Source organism: Callithrix jacchus, chromosome 11 (assembly GCF_049354715.1).
Source record: "Callithrix jacchus isolate 240 chromosome 11, calJac240_pri, whole genome shotgun sequence".
Classification (NCBI taxonomy): Eukaryota; Metazoa; Chordata; class Mammalia; order Primates; family Cebidae; genus Callithrix; species Callithrix jacchus.
The window spans coordinates 55087666-55108025 of record NC_133512.1 but is presented as its reverse complement, the minus strand read 5'-3'; the positions used below and the strand labels follow the sequence as shown (position 1 = coordinate 55108025).

Below are 20360 nucleotides of genomic sequence, written 5' to 3'. Positions count from 1 at the left end.
GGACATAACAATGAGAACAATAGACACTGGGGGATCCAAAGGCCAGAAGAAGGATGGAAAAACTACCTATTGGTTACTATGCTTACTATTTGGGTGATGAAGTCAATCAAAGCCCAAACCTCAGGATCATGCTGTAAGGTAACAAACCTGCACATATACCTGCTGAGTTTAAAATTTTTTAAATAAAATAATAAATAATTTTTAATTTAAAAAGTCTTTTTCAGTCTTCTAGAGGAAACTTTTCTCATCTACGCAAACAAAAATTTAGCTTGGAAAATACTTCTTTACATCCTAATCTTAAAAATCTTAAAAAAATCTCAAAATCTTAAAAAAAATTTAAATGAAAAGTAACTCAACTTCCTCCAGTATTCTTCATTAAATTATCTTAATCTGAACTTAAGAAATATCATGCCAGGTACTGGGACTCACACACCACACCTGTAATCCCAGCACTTCGGGAGGCTGAGGCAGAGGATCGCTTGAGCCCAGGAGTTCAAGACCAGAGTGGGCAACATGGTGAAACCCTGTCTCTACAAAAATTAGCAGAACATGGTGTCCTGTGCCTGTTGGCCCAGCTACTGTGGATGCTGAGGTGGGTGGATCACCTGAGTCCAGGAGTTTGAGGTTGCAGTAAGCCGTGATCACATCACTGCATTTCAGCCTGCACAACAGAGCAAGACCCTGTCTCAAAAAAAAAAGAAACAAATATTAATATTTATTAAATTCAAGGCATACCCATGTATTAAAACAGTGGGCCCAATCCTTTGGCATTGAAGACCATTTCATGGAAGACAATTTTTCCATGGACTGGATGGGCAGGGCCATGTATGTACCTATGCAACAATCTTGCATGTTCTTCACATGTACCCCAAAACCTAAAACACAATAAAATATATATATATAAAATAAAAAATATTTAATGCATGTTTTGGGTGCTTAGTTTCTAAGCGTCTCACTAATTTTGATGGGTTTATATCAGTAGTAACTCTCAAAGCACTATCCGTTTACAGCAAGGTCCATAAATTCTTATTTCAAACAGTTTTGATAATTTTTTTCTGATATATATTTAAGTGGCCATCATATATATGATAAATATATACACACACATATATACATACTTTTTTTTAACCATATATTGTAATAAAGAGTTGAGTGGGTTTTGTTGTTGTTGTTGTTGTTATTGTTGTTTTTTCACCCAGGCTGTCACCCATGCTGGAGTGCAGTGGTGTGATCTTGGCTCATTACAGTTTTGACCTCCTGGGCTCAGGTGATCCTGCTACCTCAGCCTCCTGAGTATCTGGGACTACAGGCACATACTACCATAGCTAGCTAATTTTTATCTTTTTTGTAGAGACAGGATTTCACTATGTTGCCCACGCTGGTCTTGAATTCCTAAGCTGAAGCACTCTGCCCAGCTTAGTCTCCCTAAATGCTAGGATTACAGGTGTGAGCTACCATGCCTGGCCTAAAGAGTTTTTTCTTTTCTTTTTTTGAGACTGAATCTCGCTCTGTCACCCAGGCTGGAGTGCAGTGGCATGATCTTGGCTCACTGCAACCTCTGCCTCCCAGGTGTTTTTTTTTTTTTTGAGACGGAGTATCGCTCTTGTTACCCAGGCTGGAGTGCAATGGCGCGATCTCGGCTCACCGCAACCTCCGCTTCCTGGGTTCAGGCAATTCTCCTGCCTCAGCCTCCTGAGTAGCTGGGATTACAGGCACACGCCACCATGCCCAGCTAATTTTTTGTATTTTTAGTAGAGATGGGGTTTCACCATGTTGACCAGGATGGTCTCAATCTCTTGACCTCATGATCCACCCATCTCGGCCTCCCAAAGTGCTGGGATTACAGGCTTGAGCCACCGTGCCCGGCCTGCCTCCCAGGTTTAAGCGATTCTTCGCCTCAGCCTCCGGAGTAGCTAGGACTACAGGTGAGGGCCACCAAGCCTGGCTTATTTTTGTAGTTTTAGTAGAGACAAGGTTTCATTATGTTGGCCAGGCTGGTCTTGAACTCCTGACTTCAAGTGATTCATCCACCTTGGCCTCCCAAAGTGATGGGTTTGGCCAGGCATGAGCCACCATGCCTGGCCAAAAGAGTTTTTATCAGAAGATTCCATTCTGCATATTCTTGTTTGCTAGTATTTATGTAGTTAAAATTATCTTCAATTCACAGTTCCCGTATAGACTTTTTTTAAGTCACTACCTATTTTGTGAGTTTAAGTGAAAGTAAATAATATAATCTGTTAATTCATTTGGTCGTCTCATAGGCACAATTTGCTGAAAGTGAACAAATAAGTGAGCCACTGTCAGTCTCTCCACAAGGATGAATTTTCTCTGTTCCCTCAGGATTTATCTCCAAGTGAACTTCACATGACTCTACATATAGACCAAGTCAGGGTACCAAGGGGAGTCTTCGTCTTAAGTAGTAATGAGGTCTTGTTTTTATTATAGTTCAGAATTAACTTACTATTCTAGCTATCCACTGCCTTGTCTTGTGAACCCCTGCCCCTTTAAAACCCTATAATTTATTTATTTTTGAATATTTACTTTTTTTTTTAAGAGAGGGTCTCACTCTGTTGCCTAGTCTGGAGTGCAGTGGTGTGATCATAGCTCATTGTAACCTTAAATTCCTGGGCTCCTGGTCTCAAGTGATCCTCCCCTCTTGGCCTCCCAAAGTGGTGGGATTACAGGCATGCATACCTGGCCAAAACTCTATACTTTAGATGAGTAGAAGGCAGAGTATAAAGAAGATGAGTCAAAGATTATCAGAAATGAATTGAAGGATAGTGTGCCAATGAGCTAAACGGAAAACTTTAAGGATGAACGTTGTTTAGAAGAAAAATAAAACTTGTTTTCCAACACATTGAGTCTGAGGTACTATGAGAGTCACTGAAGCTTTCCCTGAGGTATATGAAAATAAGAGGACCATGAGAGAAATCCATGTTGCACATGTGGATCAGGAGTGATAGTTGAAGCCAACTTACCATTTAGGTTTGCTAAGAAGAGAAATAAGAAAATGAGAAACTTGAAAAGCGCTTTTTAAAAAGGGGCTTTGAAAAAGCAAAAGGAATCTTTGGAGATGCATGAGAAAGATAGGAGGAGAGAATTGAATATAGCGAATATGTCAAGAAAGTTGCCCAGCCAAAAAGGATAAAGCTAAGATAAATATGTTGAATTTTGAAATTTAGGATGTGGCCCTCATTTTAAAGAGTGGTTGAAGTAAAATAGTAGGAACAGAAGTTAATTTTCACATATTTAAAGAACTGAAAAGTAGTAAAAACAGTTTTTTGTTTTGTTTTTAAATGGGGAAAGTAACTACAGACTCTTCCTTCAGAAGTTTGGTGGTGAAAAAGGAGAGATTGTGTGGTGCATTAAGGAAGAGGATGCATTTGGCAAACAATGAAGAGAGATAAATTAAAGGTAGAAACAAGAAAGGGGAACTTAGGAGACCAGATTCTTAATGAAATGATACTGATATAATCATAGACACAGGTGAGAGTGACAGTTTTGGGAAAAGGGAGGAGGAATTTTTCTTTCAATCAGAAGGGAAAAGATAAAGTGTAGCAGTTTGTTTTAAATTAATGCATAGGGCTGGGCGCAGTGGCTCATGCCTGCAATCCCTGCACTTTGGGAGGCTGAGGTGGGTGGATCACCTGAGGTCAGGAGTTCAAGATTAGCCTGGCCAACATGGTAAAGCCCCATCTCTACTAAAAATACAAAAATTAGCTGGGCATGGCGGTGAGCACCTGTAGTCCCAGCTACTCAGGAGGCTGAGGCAGGAGAATTGATTGAACCTAGGAGGTGGAGGTTGCAGTGAGCCAAGACTGTGCCATTGTACTCCAGTCTGGGAGACAGTGTGAGACTCTATCTCAATACATAAAAAAATCTTGCCTTCTCACTTTATTTCATTGAGTTGATCTTCAGTCTCTGATATTCTTTCTTTTGCTGATGGATTTGGCTATTCAAACTTGTGTATGTTTCCTGAAGTTCTTGTGCTGTGTTTTTCAGCTCCACCATGCCATTTGTGTTCTTCTCCACGGAGGTTATTCTCATTAGCATTTCGTCTCACCTTTTTTCCAAGGTTCTTAGCTTCCTTGCATTGGGTTAGAATATGCTCCTTTAGCTAGGAGAATTTTGTTATTATCCACCTTCTGAAGCCTGCCTCTGTCAATTCATCACACTCATTCTCCATCCAGTTTTGTTCCTTTTCTAGTGAGGAGTTGTGATCCCTCGAAGGAGGAGAGGTGTTCTGGTTTTTGGTGTTTTCAACCTTTTTGCACTGGTTTCTTCCCATCTTTGTGGATTTATCTAACTTTGGTCTTTGAAGTTGGTGACTTTTGGATGGAGTTTCTGAGTGGACAGTCTTTCTGCTGATGTTGAAGCTATTTCTTTCTGTTTGTTAATTTTTCTTCTAACAGTCAGGCCCCACTGCTGGAGTTTGCTGGAGGTCCACTCCAGACTCTGCTTACCTGGGAATCACCCACAGGGGCTGCAGAACAGTAAAGATTGCTGCCTGTTCCTTCCTCTTGTAGCTTTGTCCCAAAAGGGTACCTGCCAGATGTCACTCAGAGCTCTCCTCTATGACATGTCTCCCAGTTGGGGTACATGGGGGATCAGGGAGCCACTGAGGTGACAGTCTGTCCTTTAACAGAGCTCGAGTACTGTGCTGGGGGATCTATTGCTCCCTTCAGGGCTGCTGGGCAAAGACACTTAAGTCTGCTGAGGCAGAACTCACAATTGCCCCCTTTCCCAGGTGCTCTGTCCTAGGAAGGTGGGGGCTTTGCAACTCCCTGACCAGTTGCTATATAAGACAAGGATGCCCTCTCGCACCACTTCTATTCAACACAGTATTGGAAGTTCTGGCTAGAGAAAGAAATACAGCGTATTCAATTAGGAAAAGAGGATGTCAAATTGTCCCTGTTTGCAGATGACATGATTGTATATTTAGAAAACCCCATCATCTCAGCCCCAAATCTCCTTAAGCTGATAAGTAACTTAAACAAAATCTCAGGATACAAAATCAATGTGCAAAAAATCACAAGCATTCCTATACACCAATAACAGACAAACAGAGAGCCAAATCATGAGTGAACTCCCATTCACAGTTACTACAAAGAGAATAAAATACCTAGGAATATCACTAAAAAGGGATGTAAAGGACCTCTTCAAGGAGAACTACAAACTGCTGCTCAAGGAAATAAGACAGGACACAAAAAGATGGAAAAACGTTCCATGCTCATGGTTAGGAAGAATCAATATTGTGAAAATGGCTATACTGCCCAAAGTAATTTATAGATTTGATGCTATCCCCATCAAGCTACCAATCAGTTTCTTCACAGAATTGGAAAAACCACCTTAAACTTCATATGGAACCAAAAGAGAGCCCACAAAGCCAAGACAATCCTATGAAAAAAAAAAAAAAAAGCTGGAAGCATCACACTACCTGACTTCAAACTATATTACAAGGCTACTATAATCAAAACAGCATGGTACTGGTACAAAAACAGAGACATGGATGAATGGAACACAACAGAGGCCTCCAAAGGACCGCCACACAACTGAAACCATCTGATCTTTGACAAACCTGACAAAAACAAGCAATGGGGAAAGGATTTCCTATTTAATAAATGGCGTTGGGAAAACTGGCTAGCCATACACAGAAAGCTAACTGGATCCCCTCCTTATACCTTATACAAAAATTAACTCTAGATGGATTAAAGATTTAAACATGAGGCCGAACACCATAAAAACTCTAGAAGAAAACCTAGGCAATACAATCCAGGACATAGGCATGGGCAAGAACTTCATGACTAAAACACCAAAAGCAATGGCAACAAAAGCCAAAATAGACAAATGGGATCTAATTAAACTTAAGAGCTTCTGTAAAGCAAAATAAACTATCAATAGAGTGAACCTGCAACCAATGAAATGGGAGAAAATTTTTGCAATCTACCCATCTGACAAAGGGCTAATATCTGCAATCTGTAAAGAACTTAAACAACTTTACAAGAAAAAAAAAAAAAAAGAAACAAACCCATCAAAAAGTGGGCAAAAGATATGAACAGACCCTTCTCAAAAGAAGACATTTGTGCAGCCAACAAACATGAAAAGAAGCTTGTCATTACAGAAATGCAAATCAAAACCACATTGAGATACCACCTCAAGCCAGTTAGAGTGGCAATCATTAAAAAATCAGGAGACAACAGATGCTGGAGAGGATGTGAAGAAATAGGAACACTTTTACACTGTTGGTGGGAGTGTAAATTAATTCGACCACTGTGGAAAACAGTGTGGTGATTCCTCAAGGGTCTAGAATTAGAAATACCATTTGACTCAGCAATCCCATTACTGGGTATATACCCAAAGGATTATAAATCATTCTATTACAGAGACACATGCACACGTATGTTTATTGCAGCACTGTTCACAATAACAAAAATTTGGAACCAACCCAAATGCCCATCCATGATAGACTGGATAAGAAAATGTGGCACATATACACCATGGAATACTATGCAGCCATTAAAAAAAGATGAGTCCATGTCCTTTGCAGGGACATGGATGAAACTGGAAACCATCATTCTCAGCAAACTGACACAAGAACAGAAAACCAAATACTGCATGTTCTCACTCATAAGTAGGTGTTGAACAATGAGAACACATGGACACAGGGAGGGGAACATCACATACTGGGGCCTGGGGGTTGGGGGGCTAGGGGAGGAAGAGCAGAGGGTGGGGGGATAGGGAGGGATAGCATTAGGATAAATACCTAATGTAGATGATGGGCAATGGATGCAGCAAACCATTACCATGGTACGTGTATACCTATGTAACAAACCTGCACGTTCTGCAAATGTACACCAGAACTTAATGTATAATAAATAAATAAAAATAACGTAATGCATAAGTTGAGAGAGTTTCTGTCAGATGGTTTCTGTCATTCTATTTTTAAAATATTATTAAGGTGTGAGGCAACCTGCTGAGCATTAGTTAACATTTTGGATAGTTCAGAGGTAAGAAAATAAACATGGAGCCACTAACTAGTTTTTAGCAGGAAATGACATTATCAGATTTGAATTTAAGAAAGTTCCGTCTGGTAAGAGGTATGGCAGAATGGCAGTAGTGCTGTATTTTTGAGTGACCTAAAAAGATGCATAAAAGGATAATAAATGCAGGAAAGAAAATATTCCTTAACCAAGGTAACAGCAAGTTGCTAGAGACGGGGCAGCACAGTTGAGAGTTATTTAGAAGGAAGCAAGGATGACTTAAACACTTGCTTGGATAACCAGGTTAATGATGAAAACCAAAGCATAAAAGTTGCAAATAGATAAAGGAGAAGAAAAGTGATGAGCTTGTTTAGGAAACGATAACTATTAGGTACCTGAAGTATATCCTAGCAGAGAGATCCAGTAGGCAGATGGTTCTTACAGTATGAGGATAAATATGAACTGACATAATCAGTGGTGTGTGTAGATGTGTGTGTGTGTGTATATATGAGGAAATTGATCCCATGGGAGAGATGGGACCACCAAATGATGGCTAAGTGATTCTAAGATCACTTTAAAACAGCAAGAAGTGGGCTGAAAACAGAGCCCTGGTTAATATCCATCAAGGAGGAAAACTTGATGGATACCAAATAAGGAAGAATGGTCAACAACGTCAGATGCCACAAAATGATCCAGGAAGATAAAGAATATAAAGTGTCCATTGGATTTAATAAGTGGTCATACCACACCAACTTGGTGAAGAAGAAAGAAATGGCTGAAGAGAGAATGCTAATTGAGCCAGTGAAGGCAGAGTCAACACTGCTCAAAAAAATTTCTAAATGTTTGCCAGAGGAGGAAAGAGATGACAAAGCAAACACACAGGAATAGAGTCCATGAGTGCTTTTCATTAAAAAGAAAAAGTTATTGGAGGAAGGCAAACAGCAAACAGATAGGGAGAATTGGAAGATACAGAAAAAGGATGATTTGCATGGGGATAACTGATGAAGGAATCAACACCCTCAAGAAAGGAGGATAAGAAAAGATTCAAAGCAGAGGTAGAGAGATTGGCCTTAAACTTGAGAGAAGAAAAAGGAGGTTCAGAAGCTATTTAGAATATTTCAGAAAGCCTTCTGGAAATTGCAATTAAATAGAATGTCAAGTTTCTTTACTTTTGGCAGGCATTAAATCAACCCTGTGGGTTAACACTGGTAATATTGCATGCTGACCAGAAATTCTAATTTGCTGTTGATGACATCACAGAAATGTCTAGAATGTGATTGGCAGACCATATATTGTTAGCAGAGTTATCTGGTTTTTACAGTATCTAATTCTTAAAGCATGTGATTAACCTCCGATCAGAATGACAGCCAATATTAAAAGGCTATTTGCAGGGAACAGCCCTTAAGTGTTTGTACACTTATTTAACTTTATTGCTTATTAGCATTACATCCATGACAGTGATGTATGTGATTTCATTTAAGTGACAAAATCTTTCAAGATATGAGTCCGTGGATGAAAACATAATAAAGAGTCCTTGGATGAAAAGAATGGAAATGAGTATAGAAGATCTCCACAGTCCATTCATATCTAATAGTCTATAATTTTAAGAGGGGCCTATAAGCACAAGTTCAGGAATGGCTAAATGGGAAAGTTGTAAAGAATACCTGACAACACCCCAACTAAACAATGACTCACTCTGAACAAGGTAAGGCAAGTAGAATGGCAAGTAATGTAAATAACCATTCCGATCTGGAAATAAGCACAAGAAAAACCATTTAAAAAAGGGGTGGGGTGGGAGCGAGAGGAAAGTAGGGATAACAAGTGCTTTATTAAGGAAATGGAGTGCTGGCTTTATTGAGAATCAAAAAACATGAACCAACATTACTGGAGTGGATGATTGTCATAAGCACATTAAAAAAATTTTTTTTTTGGCTGGACATGGTGGCTCACCCTGTAATCCCAGCACTTTCCGAGGCTGAGGCGGGTGGATCATTTAAGGTCAGGAGTTGGAGGTCAGCCTGAGTAACATGGTGAAACCCCCCGTCTCTACTAAAATACAAAAATTAGCCGGGCATGGTGGCAGGAGCCTGTAATCTCAGCTACTCGGGAGGCTGAGTCAGGAGAATCACTTGAACCCAGCAAGCGGAGGTTGCAGTGAGCCAAGATCGTGCCACTGCACTCCAGCCTGGACAACAGAGCGAGACTCCCTCTCAAAAAAATAAAATTTTTTTTTTTAGCATATCGACCTAGCCAACCATGTGTAAATACAAGTGAGAGTCAGTCTCTTTTCTCATCAACACCTACACTAAGTTAGGCTCCTGTAGCTTCCACTCTGTACTTTGGTGTACCTTCGCCCACTGGAACTGGGCAAACTGAGGGCATTAAAAAATGGTTTAAGAGAATAAGGCCAAGGCAGTGAGTTAAGTATTAAGACTTGTCTTACTCCTAGGTTGGATGCCAGCACTCTCAACATCTGGCCAGCAGCCGGGGGCAGCCAGACTGACCAGCCAGGCCACGGAGAGCCATACAATAAACGACCTTAGGGTAGCCTTCGCATCTGGGCGGGTTCTGGCAGTAAAAGACTGAGAAAGGGCAGTGTTGGGTTAGGAAGGAGGGGGACGGTGTGTACTTTCCTCCCGGAACTGTAGTTCTATTGTCCCAACCCGGGCTCAGGTAGCGGCCAGTAAACTAGGAGACAGCCCTAAGCCTCGCGTCCGGGCCAGACGTGTATGCCTCGCACCCTCTCCTCACACCCCCATGGCTCTGCCGCCGCAGCCGCCGCCCGCCGGGGCCCGTGACCCGGTGACCCCGGAGCACTGGGCATCCCGACCCCCCTCGCCGGCGCAGCCGCTATTAAAGCAGGAGGCTAAAGAGGAGGAGGAAGGGGAGGAGACAGGCATCCAGGGCGCCTGGGGAACCAGCACGCCGGAGCAGCGGCGGCGGGGCTTCGGAAAGGCCGCCCAGCCGGCCGACTCGGCCGAGGAGGGGCAGGCGAAGGCCGGGGGCGCCGCGGCCGCGAGGTCAGGTTCCCCGGCGGGAGGCGCAGGTGGCGGCGGCGAGGGCTGGCAGCGGCTCCTCGCCTGGCTGCAGCGGAGGCAGCCCCAGTGCTGCCCCTGTGCGGCGCCCCTTCCCCGCTCTGCCGCGCACTGTTGTCATGGAGGAACCAAGATGGCGGCTCTGGCCTACAACCTGGGCAAGCGGGAGATCAACCACTACTTCAGCGTGAGGAGCGCCAAAGTGCTGGCGCTGGTGGCTGTGCTGCTGCTCGCAGCGTGCCACCTCGCCTCCCGCCGCTACCGAGGTGAGCGGGCCCTCCCCCCTGCCCGGGCAGGCCGTGGGGGAGGCGGCGACGCGGTGGCTGGAGGCCGCCCCCCTCGCCCAACACACGCCCACGCGGCCTCCCGCCCGCCGGGCCCGCGGGGGAGGCGGTTCCCCCACGTGCCCCCAGGTGTCCCTACCAGCTGGCCGGCGCCCCAGGCCAACCGAGTGGACCCCAGTGCGGGTCACCACAGGACAATGGCTGGTGGTTCGCCCCCCCCCCCCCCACCGCCCCCGAGCCGCCCGCCCTGGGGTCGGGGGCGCAAACCTTGGGCCAAGCCCAAGGTGCTGCCAAGGTCCGGCTCCTGAGCGGTCTGGGTTCCGGGAGACGCACCAGGTCAGGGGCTCGCGTGCAGGAGGTCGGACAGGCGGCCCTTGGAGGCAGCCCGGGGCACGTGAAGCCCAAGCCGCCCTGCAAGGGACACCTCTGCCAGGAGTGGGGTCGCAGGTCCAACCTCTTAAGGATCCGGCTCTTTAGCCTTTGTTTAATTTTGCTTCTGCCCTGTAACACCCAGTTTGGGCTGTTGGACAGCGGCAAGGGCCGCCCCCCCCCCCAATTTTTTTTTTGCCAAAAGGGTGATAGCTGGCAAAAGATGTCTGTGGTTAAATGGAAGAGGTGCCACCCAGCTTTTGTGATTCAGAAACGTTTAAAGGGTTTGGAGTGCACACTTTTTACAAAGTAAAGGCAGATTTTTGGAAAAAAGTTATGGGTTGACAGGGGTAAAGGTTGGCAGTGGAAACAAGTTGTAAGCAGTATGAAAGCAGGCCCTGGCCATGGGTTTTGAAATTGGTGTAAAAGGGAAAAGGAAATATGACGTTATTTCAGAAGGAATTACCTTTCAGTGATCAAGGGATATTTACTTGTCCTTGTTGATTGATTTTTCTTTCTCTGTAAAAATGCCACTAGGAAAGTCTGACAGGCAGAGGGAAATTAATAATGATAGGATCTTTTATTTTTGGCTCTTAATACTATCAAAGCCACTATCTGGACAGCTCTTGGTGGCTGTGAGATTAATCAGTCAAGATATAATGTGTAATGGACAGGTGTAAATTAACGCTGTGCCGGTTTAACTTTACACCTACTTGGGCACAATATTCATAAATGGGGTGCTAGAGCCAGTGATGTAGCTTCATCCCAGGAGATCGTTCAAGGTACAGGGCATTTTGGTCAGTTTTGGTTTTTCAGTTTGCTGCTTTCCTCCAACTCCTGAGAATTAAAAATCTTATACTCAAGAGCTATACTGAGTGAACCGTTTTTAATATACTAAATTGATACAAAGATATAGATTCTTTATAAACTTTTGGCCTCTCTCCAGCTCTCTCCAGATCGTAGCCATATGACCTGGCAGGGCCTTGGTTCATCTACAGTCATGTAAAACTAGCAATGTTGATGCATTGATTTGTGGTAGTTTTGAGGAAATATTTGTTTTAACTACCCTTAATCATTTTATGACAATTTGGCATAAAATAGCGGTAATTTAATTCAATTTTGTGTATGTGATGGTAGTAGAAATTTTATAACTACAGTACTATTGTCCTAAGGTAAAATTCTGGTTCCCTTCTTTTTTTTTTTTTTAATTGTGCTTATTATCTTTTGATAAGCTTGGAATACTATTATTTTTAGATTACAGTTTTCATCTTATCAAGATCTGTTATCAGTAGGGAGAATAGAATGTCAGATGGGGACTTATGAGTAACTGTAGCAATCCGGGATTGTTTTGTAAAGTCTTCTCCAGAAGTAAGTCATCAGTTTCCATAGGTACTTCAGTGCCTTGAGTGTGAAGCACTACACCTGGTGTGTGGATTTGCCCAGACTGAATGTCAAGAATTTGAGCTGAAGACATTGGGAAAAATAAACATCTTACCAGGAACATCTTAGCCATCCTCATGCTTTGGCAGTATCAAACTGAGTCAGGTGCAATGCCCTTCACACAAAGATAATCATACATTTGACTCACATAACTCTTCAGGACAGACGTGGCCAATTTTTTGACTACTATGGGCACATTGGAAGAAGAAGAATTGTCTTTGGGCCACACATAAAATACACTAGCAATAGCCGATGAGATTTTAAAAATTGCAAAAACACTCCTGTGTCGTTTTAAGAAAGTTTATGAATTTGGACTACATTCAAAGCTGTCCTGGGCCGCCAGCAGCCCAGACCATGCACATCTTGGACAATCTTGCTTTAGAGTGAGAAAGGATCTTACAGTACATGAAGGGAATTAGGCTGTATATTTGAATTTTGAATCTGTGAGTATCAATGTGTTACAGGCAAGGTACAGTAAAGGCAGTTTGGATGTAAACATATTCAGTTTCTCTTGCTTTACAAACTATATAAAGTAAAAGAAAATTACCCACTACAGAAAGTAAAGCTTGGCAAATAGTGTGTGCTAGGATTGAGCGCTTGTATGTCAGGGACTGTTATACTAAAGGTTTTACATGTTTTAACTCATTTTGTCTTTGTAACCATTCTATGAGGTAGAGACAATTACCATATTTCATTCCCCCCCATCATTTTTAACATCTCTGTAATCAGATGAGTCTTTAAAACTTTGATTGCATGTCAAAGTTTAATTGGTAACATTTTTGTCTTACTATGACATAAAATAATCATGTGTCTTATAATCAATAGTCTTAGATTCAGTGAATTACAATATTATTTCCATTTTAAAGATGAAGCATGACAGATAAAATAAATTGCCTAAGGATGCACAATGACTGAGATAGGATTTAGATTGCAGTTAGTCTGTCTCATGCCTTATGTTACAGTCTGTCTTTCTCAGAGCTTCTTAGACAGTTGGGAGTATAGAAGATGGAGTAAGAAAGCATTTTCCAGGGAAGCATGGGTTAAACAACGTAGAAACACTAATTCAGGCTAGGCACAGTGGCTCATGCCTGTAATCCCAGCACTTTGGGAGGCCAAGGCAGGAGGATCACTTGAGGTCAGGAGTTTGAGACCAGCCTGGCCAACATGGTGAAACCCTCTCTACTAAAAATACAACAATTAGCTGGGCATGGTAGTGGGCACCTGTAATCCCAGCTACTGGGGAGGCTGAGGCAGGGAGAATTGCTTGAACCCGGGAGGCGGAGGTTGCAGTGAGCAGTGATATAGGCATTGCACTCCAGCCTGCGTGACAGAGTGAGACCCTGTCTCAAAAAAAAAAAAAAAGAAACACTAATTCAACTTCATTGTACTAGTAAGAGTTTTTCTATTCTTTTTCCAGCCAGGAGGTAATTTTCTAAAAGTTGTTTGTGTAAAGCTTCAAAATCTGACCTGAGCTTACTTTTTCTTACCTATGTTTTTTCCTATTTTCCCCAAATTCCAGGTTCACAATCTAAATGTGCTTTGCCCATTTACACATCTCACAGTTACCGATTTTCTCTGCCTACAATGACTTCTCTCTTGAAAGAAAGTATAGGTTTTCCTTCAAGGCCTGGTTCAAATGTCACCCCCAGAGCAGTAGGAATTAGCAATTTAATTTTACCAGCAATTTATACATACTTATTGTGTTGTATTGTAATAATTGGTATCTGCCTACCCACACAAACTGTGAGCTTTCAGTAGTATCTTATTCATCTTTAAATCTTTAAATCATCAGAGCCTAACACACAATAGGAAACCCTTAAATAACTATGGATAAATAGATTTCAAACTCCTTATTTCCTTTTATGGTTTTTTTGTGGCTTTAAATGAATTTCATGTTCTAATCTGAATTTTAGAAGGTAGGCTTTTAAAAATTATTATTATTTTCACATAATAAAGGGACATTTTGAAAATAATTATCGTCTTAATTATACTTTTTCCAAATGTTATCAATTTCTAACATTATGAATCTCAAATGTCCATTATTAGTGTGATTACAGGTTAAAAACGTAATTTCTGTGACAATTGACCAATATATGTATCCTTAAGGATAGTTCCAATCTGGTAAAATTTTAATTTCTTAAATTGATAACAGTAACTTCAAGTGTCTTAATTTTGTTGAAATCAAAATTTTTTTTTAATCACTAAGCATATTAAATCCCGGTGTTAAATGATATTTGATGTTCTGCAGAAAAGTAAGTTGAAAGCTTCAAAAATTAAAGGAAGAAAGTAGCAGCTCTGGGTCTCTTAGCCTTTTCTTTCTTTGACTGTTAGAAAGTTCCTGATCTATATGATACCACTTGTAATGAGCCACTCCTTGCTTTTCTAAAGAAAAATTTTAATGGTGATTTTCAGCACAGACTAAAGTATAACTTGCTGTATCTTAGGCAAACAAAATATTCTATGGACTATATTGTAAACTTTATGATCTGGTATTTTAATGGTTGGTAGTAGGAAATACACAGTTTTAGCAGGATGATTCAGTGTAAAGGTGTAGTGTGCCAGACATATGCTCTTCAAGCGAAAACATAACTTGCAGTTTATATGGGCCATCAGATGTTTCCTTTAGTTGTCACATTTTATTTTTCGGTTTGTTTTTGTTTGTTTGCTTTGAAGTAATCTTCTATCACAGAAAAATCATGCTTAAAATTCTGAGATTGTAGATTGACAAACCAGAATGCTTATAGTTAAGATAATAGAATAAATAAAGAGGAAGACAGCCATTCATCCAGATAATCTTAGTATTGGAGATAGCTGAAGTAGATAAATCTGTCCCTTTAGTTTCATTTGTGTGTATATGTTTCTTCCTTGATTTATCTGAGCACTTGGCAACATTTATCTCACATTAGTTGTATTAAAATAGCTATCAAAGTTATACTAGATAATTGAAAATAACAACTGAAGTTTTGTTTTATCTTTGGCAAATTTGGAAAGGAAAATATGTGGCAACAAATATTTATATATAGTTAGTGTAAATATTCACATTATCTTAAGATCTAGATTTATATTTAGCAACTTGATTTTAAAAAACTTCCGTCCCAAAAAAAGAGAATTTGTTTTAGAGTATGAAGTTTTTTTTTCTTGAGACGGAGTTTCTCTCTTGTTACCCAGGCTGGAGTGCAATGGCTCGATCTCGGCTCACTGCAACTTCCGCCTCCTGGGTTCAGGCAATTCTCCTGCCTCAGCCTCCTGAGTAGCTGGGATTACAGGCACGCACCACCATGCCCAGCTAATTTTTTGTATTTTTAGTAGAGACGGGGTTTCACCATGTTGACCAGGATGGTCTCGATCTCTTGACCTCGTGATCCACCCGCCTCAGCCTCCCAAAGTGCTGGGATTACAGGCGTGAGCCACTGCGCCCAGCCTTGGAGTATGACATTTTATGGCATATTTTCTGGATCAGGGTAATTTATTTTAACTAGATTATAATAGGAAGAGTAATTTATTATTACTATTTTTGCTGACATACAGAAAAATCATTCTCTTCTTGCTTTTTCAGTTGTCTACTTAACAATCCTTTGTATTAGATTCTATTAAAATTACAGGACCCTAGCCAATATGATACAGACACATATGGATTAATGTCGGATACAAGCCTTGTAAAAAAAAAAATCTTTGCATTATGAAATATATTAAGTCATCATCAACTAGCATTCATTAGCAAATTAAGAATTTCTTCCATGGAAAGATCAGTATTCTCTAAAATACTATGTTTATAATGCCTTTGGGTAGTGACAACTTCAAATCTTATTTTCCTTTTTTTTTTTTTTGATATGAGTTTATCAGATTGGAGCTGTTGTTTTCCATCAACTCAACAACTGAGAAACAAGATGTGGGTAGAAGTATTGACTGGAGGCAAAAAAAGTTGTTTGTATTTTAGATGTGTTTTCTGGGGAGAAAAGACTGGTTATTTTGAGATACTGGTATGGTGTTTCTATCTCTATAAAAAACATATTGGAGCACTTTGGGAGGCCGAGGCAGGTAGATCATGAGGTCAAGAGATCGAGACCATCCTGGTCAACATGGTAAAACCCCATCTCTACTAAAAATACAAAAAATTAGCTGGGCATGGTGGTGTGTGCCTGTAATCCCAGCTACTCAGGAGGCTGAGGCAGGAGAATTGCCTGAACCTAAGAGGCAGAGGTTGCAGTGAGCCGAGATTGTGCCATTGTACTTCAGCCTGGGTAACAAGAGCGAAACTCTGTCTCAAAAAAAAAAAAACCATATTGGTGCCAGGCAAGGTGGCTCATGCCTGTAATCCCAGCACTTTGGGAAGCTGAGGTGGGTGGATCACAAGGTCAGGACATCGAGATCATCCTGGGCAACATGGTGAAACCCTGTCTCTACTGAATATACAAAAATTAACTGGGCATGGTGGCAAGTGCCTGTAATCCCAGCTTCTCGGGAGGCCAAGGCAGGAGAATCGCTTGAACCCGGGAGGTGGAGGTTGCAGTCAGCTGAGATTGCGCCATTGCACTCCAGCCTGGCAACAGAGAAAACTCCGTCTCAAAAAAAAAATTGTGCGTAACCCCCACATAGATGAGTAATCCTGGACACTGAAGTTTGACTAAGGTGTGTTTCTGTCTAGACTTTTATTAAAAGACAAAAGGCAAATAACACACACAGCCCCCAAAAAAAGGGGGAAAGGAGAAAGAAAAAAGAAGACTTACCCCAAAGGATTAACACCTAGTTATTTACAACTTAACAACTTAAAAAAAAAAAATAGATGTATTGCTAACTTTTAACTTGGTTTAGTAGATTTAAAGAGAAATGCTGTAAATATGGAATTTTCACTTGAATTTTAAACATTTACTAGGCTTTAATAAGATTTTACCATATGGCCTTTATAAAAGAATGCTACAGGAATGCTATTTGTAGAAAAATCAGTTGTGTGATTCTACAGTTCTTTTTTTTACTCATCCTTGGTTATTTATGTAGCTTAATTTTGTTTTTTAGAACCAGAATTAGTTTTTAATAATTGGGGGAAATGAAGAACTAATTATTTGTAGTTTACCTAGAGATAGGTTATTAAAAAATATTTGAAATACAAAAAAAAAGCCTGCTTAGGCTGTATATGTAGTTACACAAATTTAATAATTCATATCCTGCTTTCCTTACCCAGTTTCCCATCAATAAGATAATGCAACATTTTAACTTTTTTTCTGTTCTACTTTAGAATTATGACATAGGAAACAACAATACTTTCAATATTTATGCATACTTATCTTGCATTTGTATCACCTTTTGTCTGTATTTTGGCTAGATAATGAATAACTGGATTGAGAAAAGAGATGTGTTCTGCTACTTTAAATATCTTTGTGTCTACCTTATCTCTACCCTGAAAAGCTCAATATCATTTCTGTTCTGCAGTATTCCTCCTCTCAGACTCCCTAGCCTGACCTTAACTAAATGTCAAGTATAACTTGCTGTTGACTATTAATAAATAACTGGAGATTAAATTAAATAATGCTTATATTTTGTTATATTCCCCATAGTTAACCTAAACATCTCATTTTGCCCCCACATCCCCCTGTCCTATCCCACCATCACCCTGCCCTACCCCATTCCTTTGACATGTTTGAGCTTAAATGCATATAAACTCTCTTTTAACCCCTTTGACTATTTAGCTAATGTACAGTAAAATATCCAAATGTGTAGAGTAACTCTGCCACAGTTTACTTTGGACTGAGGAGTTTGTAGTTACAGAACTTTCTGTATAAAACTAGGTTTCCAGGTATGCTGATGCACTATGTGTTATAAGAGTTGAATAGGAAGTAATTTCCAAAGTCTTATCTTTCACCCCTTACTTTTTTTTTTATGAGACAGAGTCTCACTCTGTCACCCACGCTGTAGTGCAGTGGCATGATCTCAGATCACTGCAACCTCCACTTCCTGGGTTCAAGTGATTATCATGCCTCAGCCTCCCGAGTAGCTGGGACTACGGACGTGTGCCAGCACACCCAGCTAATTTTTGTATTTTTAGTACAGATGAGGTTTCACCATGTTGGCCTGACTGGTCTTGAACTCCTGACCTCAAGTGATCTACCCGCCTTGACCTCCTAAAGTGCTGGGATTACAGGTGTGAGCCACCATGCCTGACCTCCCTTAAACTATTCTTTCTCAGCTAGAAGTAGGAGTGATATTCAAATATAAAGGCTAATTTAAGGTTGAGATGATATCCCAGGAAAGAAAACCTGAAGTAGAAGGAACTGCCAAAGCAGGGAACATAGCATTTAGGAGTTAGGCCATCAGTGGCTCTTGTTTTCTTAAATACTAATGTATTAATATTTACCATGTTTCTCATGAATGAGTAATATGAACCTGGATGGTGTAATAAAACATAGAAACTCTACTTTTTTATTTCAAGGATCTTACATAGGGTCAAGTTAGCTGATGTGTAAAATTTTAACTATTGTTTACAACACTGTTGTGTTTAACTGTTTTAGGCAATGATTCATGTGAATACCTTCTCTCAAGTGGCAGATTTCTGGGAGAGAAAGTTTGGCAGCCTCATAGTTGTATGATGCATAAATACAAAATCAGGTAACATTTCTTCATTTTGTTGTTTGTTTTCTTTTTTAGGATGGGTCTTAATATGTAGTGGAGAAGGGGTTGGTGAAACAGTACTTTTCTTCTTTATGTTAGGGTGGAGACTTGCTGACTGAGTGTACGGTTGATTGCAAATGAAGATTTCACTGCCCTCTAAGGTTTTAGGGAAGGGCTTTGGCCAATCTGCTTTGTCTCAGGTGAAAGATAACCAGGGCTAAGGCAATAATCCTTGAGCAAAAGACTTTGCTCTGGCATCTGCTGGATACTTATGGAGTTATTCTAAGGATTATGAGATAATAGATATAAAGCACCTAATACAGTTAGAGTACATCTTAAATATGTAATAAATCGAGCTATTACAGAGAGTTAACTGATCATAAGTACATGGAGTGGTAAGTTAAACCTGGCCACCTGCTTATAAAGCAATGTAATGGTATGTGTAACAATCCAGTACAATTTTCTTCAAAAACTGTGTGCTTCGAAATGCCCATATGGCTGATTTTACTTATTTTAATTAATTTTTCTTTGTTGATTTCAGTGAAGCAAAGAACTGCCTTGTAGATAAACATATTGCATTTATTGGAGATTCCAGAATTCGTCAATTGTTTTATTCTTTTGTAAAAATAATTAATCCCCAGTTCAAAGAAGAAGGAAATAAGGTAAAACTTGTCTATTCCCTTCTGTAGAGTATTTTAGAAGTTAACCAACTGAATAGTTATAGGAGGAATGTGTCTCTCCAGATTGAGTAGGAGCTGAAAAAAATTTTACTTTGATTTTCAGAAAGGTTGGGGAAAAAGAGAGATGACTTGCTTTAATGAGGAAAATGAGAAAAAAAATGGTGGCTAAAACACAAGCTTTTTTTTTTTAAATTTTATTTTTTATTTATTTATTTTTTATGTGACGGAGTCTCACTCTGTCTCCAGGCTGGAGTGCATTGATGTGATCTTGGCTCACTGCAACCTCCAACTCTCTGGTTCAAGCAACTCACCTGCCTCAGCCCCCCGAGTAGCTGGGATTATAGGAAGGCGCCACCACATCCAGCTAATTTTTGTATTTTTAGTAGATACAGAGTTTCACAGGGTTAGCCAGGATGATCTCGATCTCCTGACCTCGTGATCCACTCACCTCAGCCTCCTAAAGAGCTAGGATTACAGGCGTGAGCCACCACTCCCAGTCTGGCAAGCTTTTTATTTTAATAACCTAAACTTTTAGTTTCAGAAATAATAAATTCCTACCATGGAAGAACTTTTAAATTTCCTTAGAAAGAAGACAAAGAGAAAATATCATCCCTTATTCTCTTGTTAGTATTTTTCCATACTTCTTTTTTCATCTTTTTTTAAAAAAATAAAAACATACTAGTAATCATTTAGTATGTGCAAGTTTATATCTTGCTTTTTTTCTTCACCGCTTATTCACCATTATATAATTAACTTAATTATCTTTTTAATGGTAACATATTATTGGGTGGATGTAATGTCATTTTATATAATTTTCTTTTTAAAGTTTTTTATAGTTTTCTAATTTTTTGCAGTTAAAAAGGGACATTTAAAATTCTTTGTGTGAAAACTTTGCTTTTTAAATTACTTCCTTAGGATGGAATCTCTAAAATTCAAGTATTAGGTTAAAGAACATAAACATTTAAAAAT

The 20360-nt window shown here is 40.2% G+C and overlaps 1 protein-coding gene across 8 annotated transcripts in view; it reads left to right on the top strand.

The window, feature by feature from the left end:
* Positions 1-9907: 9907 nt before the first annotated feature.
* The window catches only part of CASD1 (CAS1 domain sialic acid O acetyltransferase 1), a 135905-nt gene continuing 125452 nt past the window's right edge, over positions 9908-20360 (top strand). For all 8 annotated transcript variants that reach the window (XR_013523942.1, XM_054237306.2, XM_035253856.3 and 5 more), the window contains exons 1-3: positions 9908-10281; positions 18612-18708; positions 19253-19373. Coding sequence is in view for 7 of the 8 variants with exons in the window: in XM_054237306.2 (XP_054093281.2) it covers positions 10149-10281; positions 18612-18708; positions 19253-19373 (351 nt within the window). In the remaining variant the exon portion in view is untranslated. The remainder of the gene's footprint in view (positions 10282-18611; positions 18709-19252; positions 19374-20360) is intronic.